Source organism: Gymnoscopelus braueri, assembly GCF_963280865.1.
Source record: "Gymnoscopelus braueri genome assembly, chromosome: 2".
NCBI classification, from domain to species: domain Eukaryota; kingdom Metazoa; phylum Chordata; class Actinopteri; order Myctophiformes; family Myctophidae; genus Gymnoscopelus; species Gymnoscopelus braueri.
In genome coordinates, this window is record NC_137604.1 from 785,905 (window position 1) to 791,904 (window position 6,000).

General features: G+C 45.6%; 1 protein-coding gene across 4 annotated transcripts in view; it reads right to left on the reverse strand.

Moving 5' to 3' along the window:
* Window positions 1-3,356, reverse strand: part of slc8a1a (solute carrier family 8 member 1a) — a gene marked incomplete at its 3' end in the record, with an annotated part of 31,294 nt that extends 27,938 nt beyond the window's left edge. For all 4 annotated transcript variants that reach the window (XM_080448858.1, XM_080448857.1, XM_080448856.1 and 1 more), the window contains exons 1-2: window positions 3,237-3,356; window positions 746-984 (exon numbers count right to left, since the gene is read on the reverse strand). In XM_080448858.1, coding sequence (XP_080304984.1) covers window positions 746-984; window positions 3,237-3,341 — 344 coding nt within the window. In that variant the 5' untranslated portion in view covers window positions 3,342-3,356. The remainder of the gene's footprint in view (window positions 1-745; window positions 985-3,236) is intronic.
* Between the last annotated feature and the right edge of the window lie 2,644 nt (window positions 3,357-6,000).

The following is a 6,000-nucleotide window of genomic DNA, read 5'->3' on the forward strand; positions in this document are numbered from 1 at the left end:
AGGTAAAACAATGACACAAAGAACAACCTGAGGTAAAACAATGACACGAAGAACAACCTGAGGTACTACAATAACACAAAGAACAACCTGAGGTAAAACAATGACACAAAGAACAACCTGAGGTAAAACAATGACACAAAGAACAACCTGAGGTACTACAATGACACAAAGAACAACCTGGGGTAAAACAATGACACAAAGAACAACCTGAGGTAAAACAATGACACAAAGAACAACCTGAGGTAAAACAATGACACAAAGAACAACCTGAGGTAAAACAATGACACAAAGAACAACCGGAGGTATAAGGCAATGACACAAAGAACAACCTGAGGTATAAGGCAATGACACAAAGAACAACCTGAGGAGGAGCACAACGAGAACCTGAGGTATGACAATGACACAAAGCAGTGTTCATTTATTACAGTTATAATAAATGTATTAGTACATGTTTCCAAACAACGTTACAAAGTGCTTCACAGAACAAGGGAAATAAAAGGTATACCACTGAGGTACCGCTCTGTGAAACTTTGGAATGTTACATCTGTATCTAATCCGAGGTGTATGATCTTCAGGCCACAAGGTGGCAGTATAGACACATATCCTACCTGAGGTGTTTGATCTTCCTGTGTTCTCCATCAGGTATGACCGACACACAGGCCACTAGGTGGCAGTAGAGATGCATATCTTACCTGAGGTGTTTGATCTTCAGGCCACTAGGTGGCAGTAGAGACACATATCCTACCTGAGGTGTTTGATCTTCCTGTGTTCTCCATCAGGTATGACCGACACACACAGGCCGATGATGACGAACATGTTGAAAGCGGCGCTCCCTACGATGGTGTTGGGACCCAGCTCCCCGGCATTGAACTCGTGGCCACACACCTCCACCACGGAGAGGAGGATCTCCGGAGCGCTGGAGCCCAGAGCCATGAGGGTCAGGTTGGAGACCGTCTCGTTCCAGATACGTACCGTATGAGTCACCTATAATAACATTATATAAAACATATCATATACACTATAATACACTATAATACACTATTATACACTACAATACAGAGCCATGAGGGTCAGGTTGGAGACTGTCTCATTCCAGATACGTAGCGTATGAGTCACCTGATAACAACATAATATACATATACTATAATACAAACTGTGTGGGTCACCTGATAACAACTTAAGTTAGGTTGGGTTAGGGTAGGGTTAGGGTTACGGTTGGGTTGGGTTAGGTTGGGTTGAGTTCTGGTATGGTTTGGTTGGGTTGAGTTATGGTATGGTTGGGTTAGGGTAGGGTTAGTCTGGGAGACTTCGCCTCAGAACCTGGACAGCAGGGGTGCGGCCACTGCGTTCTGATTCAAATCAATAGCCAATGAAGAAAAGGGGGCGGGATCCACATGCAGTGGGTGTGCATGTAGATAGGAGAGACGGGAAGCAATTTCTCCTTGCGGCCGCCATTGTTGTGTACTGCTGTTTGCCTCTCGTCGGACTGTTTAGACGAGTTGCACAGCTCTCAGACCGGTAAGAGGCGTGTCCGCTCAGATTCTGAGCTTAAGTTACATCCCGCGCACAAATACCAGGGCTCTGGCCCAGAAGTTTCCTCGCCCCTCCCGTTTGTATGCGAGAGCTGGCGAAAACTTCTGGGAACTCAGATTAGGGTAGGGTGGGTTGGGTTGGGTTTAGGGTAGGTTGGTTTAGGTTGGGTAAGGGTAGGGTAGGTTAGGTTGGGTTGGGTTGGGTTGGGTTGGGTTAGGTTGGGTTAGGTTAGGTTAGGTTAGGTTAGGTTAGGTTAGGGTTAGGTTAGGTTAGGTTACTTTGACCAGTGACTTTAACCAATTTCACTTTCAAAACCTTTGCATCATGCATGTCACACAAACAGAATCCAAAACACAACACAAATGGTTTTGATAATGTGGATTGTGGAAGTTAAATGGTGGATTTGTGGATATAGGACTCTATATGATCAAACTTGTTATATCAACAAAACGCATCGCATTCTGTTTGTGTGACATGCATGATGCAAAGGTTTTGAAAGTGAAACTGGTCAAAGTCACTGGACACTGTAGCTGGTTAGGGTTGGGTTAGGTTAGGTTAGAGTTGGGTTAGGGTTAGGGTTAGGGTTAGGTTAGGTTAGGTTAGGGTTGGGTTAGGTTAGGGTTGGGTTAGGGCTAGGGCTAGGGCTAGGGCTAGGGTTAGGTTGGGTTAGGGTTAGGGTTACGGTTGGGTTGGGTTAGGTTGGGTTGAGTTATGGTATGGTTGGGTTAGGGTAGGGTTAGTCTGGGAGACTTCGCCTCAGAACCTGGACAGCAGGGGTGCGGCCACTGCGTTCTGATTCAAATCAATAGCCAATGAAGTAAAGGGGGCGGGATCCACATGCAGTGGGTGTGCATGTAAATAGGAGCGACGGGAAGCAATTTCTCCTTGAGCAATTGCGGCCGCCATTATTGTGTACTGCTGTTTGCCTCTCGTCGGACTGTTTAGACGAGTTGCACAGCTCTCAGACCGGTAAGAGGCGTGTCCGCTCAGATTCTGAGCTTAAGTTACATCCCGCGCACAAATACCAGGGCTCTGGCCCAGAAGTTTCCTCGCCCCTCCCGTTTGTATGCGAGAGCTGGCGAAAACTTCTGGGAACTCAGATTAGGGTAGGGTGGGTTGGGTTGGGTTTAGGGTAGGTTGGTTTAGGTTGGGTAAGGGTAGGGTAGGTTAGGTTGGGTTGGGTTGGGTTAGGTTGGGTTAGGTTAGGTTAGGTTAGGTTAGGTTAGGTTAGGGTTAGGTTAGGTTAGGTTACTTTGACCAGTGACTTTAACCAGTTTCACTTTCAAAACCTTTGCATCATGCATGTCACACAAACAGAATCCAAAACACAACACAAATGGTTTTGATAATGTGGATTGTGGAAGTTAAATGGTGGATTTGTGGATATAGGACTCTATATGATCAAACTTGTTATATCAACAAAACGCATCGCATTCTGTTTGTGTGACATGCATGATGCAAAGGTTTTGAAAGTGAAACTGGTCAAAGTCACTGGACACTGTAGCTGGTTAGGGTTGGGTTAGGTTAGGTTAGAGTTGGGTTAGGGTTAGGGTTAGGTTAGGTTAGGGTTGGGTTAGGTTAGGGTTGGGTTAGGGCTAGGGTTAGGTTGGGTTAGGGTTAGGGTTAGGGTTAGGGTTAGGGTTAGGTTAGGTTGGGTTAGGGTTAGGTTAGGGTTAGGTTAGGGTTAGGTTGGGTTATAGTACCTTCTCTCCGTTGGGTTTCTTCACAGTGATCTGTCTCTCCTGGGAGGTGATGACCTCTATGGAGGCCATGAAGCGGTCAGCGATGATGGACACGCCCAGGAACATGTAGAAGAGCGCCACAAAGTAGATGACCGCTCTGGCACATCGGTCGCCGAGGGCGGGGTTCAGCGGCCTCCAGACGGGCAGGATGACTCCTGGGTAACAGTCTGTGCTGCCGCCGCATTTTGATTGGCTGGCGTTGGATGATGATGTACCTGTTTGATTGGTTGATTGATTGATTGTACACTGTATCAGCAGGTTTGTTAAAGGGCTAGACCACTTTGGTAGAGGTTTGAGTTGTTTAGTTATCTTGTCATAAGGATAAGGATAAGGACAATGTAACTCCAAAGGTGGGCGAGAAATCTAAAAGAATTGCTTTGATTTTGATGAGAAATGTAAATATGCTCCTCGTTGACTTACATTGTACGGTAAAGAGGCTCAGGATGAGCTCTTTGAGTCTGTAAACCAAAACAAACCAAGTTGATTCTGAAAATATAGACCAATCACCAAACCCTGTACTGTTTTTGTTTCAAATAAAAGGTAAACTTTCTAAGATCCGGATCTGGATCCGATCCGCAGATCCAGTCTGGGATTTCTTCCTAATAAAAATAGGAAAATCAACATGAGTTGACATTTTTATAAAGAGAAAGACCAAATAAAATAGTTTGGTGATGTTCTATATTGTCAAAATCAACTTGACAAGTGGCTAGGCTAGCAGTTTGCAGACGTAGTAGCTACATTTGGCATTAAAAGAATATGAATTTCTATCGATGTGTTCAGTTTGGGAAAAGTTGTCTAGCACTGCACAGCCATCTGAAAATAACAGATACATCTGGCAGAAAGGTTATTTTGAGAGTGAAATGCACCACAATATGAAGACATTTATATATGTTTTATGTTGTACATAATATAATATTACTCTCAGTGATGCTTCTGACCGCATCACTGTCCTACCAAAAAACACCAGAACCCTCCAGTGTAATACTGATTCATTTAAATACTCAAGTAAAGTACAAACTTGTACTTCAGTACAAGTACTTCTCTAGACGTACCGTTGAGGAGGAGGGGCTGAGGGGAGGGGCGACCTGCCGCGGTGGGCGGGACCTCAGAGCAGAGAACAGCCAATAGGAGAGCCAGAAGCACTGATGATGTCACCGACCGGCCCATGGTGGCTGTAAGAGGTCAAAGGTCAAAGAGGTCAGCAGATAAGATTAATAAAGGCCCCTCCCTGCATGCTACCAAGTGAGATCACCCTATCACCTGACTGATCACCCTATCACCTGACTGATCACCCTATCACCTAAAAGTGATCACCCTATCACCTGACTGATCACCCTATCACCTGACTGATCACCCTATCACCTGACTGATCACCCTATCACCTGACTGATCACCCTATCACCTGACTGATCACCCTATCACCTGACTGATCACCCTATCACCTGACTGATCACCCTATCACCTGACTGATCACCCTATCACCTAAAAGGTGATAGGGTGATACTAGGCGCTCATACTCGGGGTGATGTCCTTTAGGATTGACCCCGCCTCCCTCTGGTTCAGATGAGCCACCCGCCCACTCTGAAATCGGTCTTCCGAAAACAGTGGACAGCGGACCCCCGGACCAGCGGACCCAGCAACAGCGGATCCCCGGACCCCAGAAACAGGTACCCGGACCCCCAGGTCCCCTTGTCTGAAAGAGGGGTTTCAGAACCAATACAGCAAGCCAGTGATAGGGTGATGTGGGTCAGTAAAAGCAGAGAGATGAGTCAGGGTGATAGAGTGATAGTGATGTGACCCAGATCACTATCACTCTATCACCCTGACTCATCTCGTAAGATCGTAAAAGCAGAGAGATGTGTCAGGGTGAGCGGTTATCACCGCGGCTCAGTGACGTCACGTCCACCGCGGTGATAAGGTGACCACCTAGCATGCACCCCGCTTCACAGACAGACAGACAGACAGACAGACAGACAGACAGACAGACAGACAGACAGACAGACAGACAGGCCCCGGCCTATCAGCCTGGCAGAGATAATAACAAGGCAGATCAACGCACGCACACGCACACACACACACACACACACACACACACACACACACACACACACACACACACTACACACACACACACACACACACACACACACACACACACACACACACACACACACACACACACACACACACACACACACACACACACACACACACACACACACACACACACACTCTTCTGGTTTTGAGACAATACGTCTCTGCTGCATCTTGGGAAAACCGATTCAATACTTCTGGGGTGAAATATTAAAGGTCAGAGGGCACCCTGGCTTCAGAGAGGTCGTAGGTCACGCTAAAGAAGAACTTATACTGTGTCTTAGGCCAGTGGTTCTCAAACTGTAGGTCGGGTCCTCCAGAGGGGTCCCCAGATTATTATCTTCATGTCAACATAGTTTTCTCACTCAACAGTAAACAAACCATATATATACCAACTATACCAACTATACCAACTATACCAACTATACCATCTATACCAACCAACTATATATATATATATATATATATATATATATATATATATATATATATATATATATATATATATATATACAGGGTATCTGTATATTTCTAAAGTTACCATTAAAGGACCTTTTCAATATCTCAGACATTACTGGATCGAAAGTCATCAAATGCTGTAACAAATGGTCAAATATCACTTAGGAAAGAG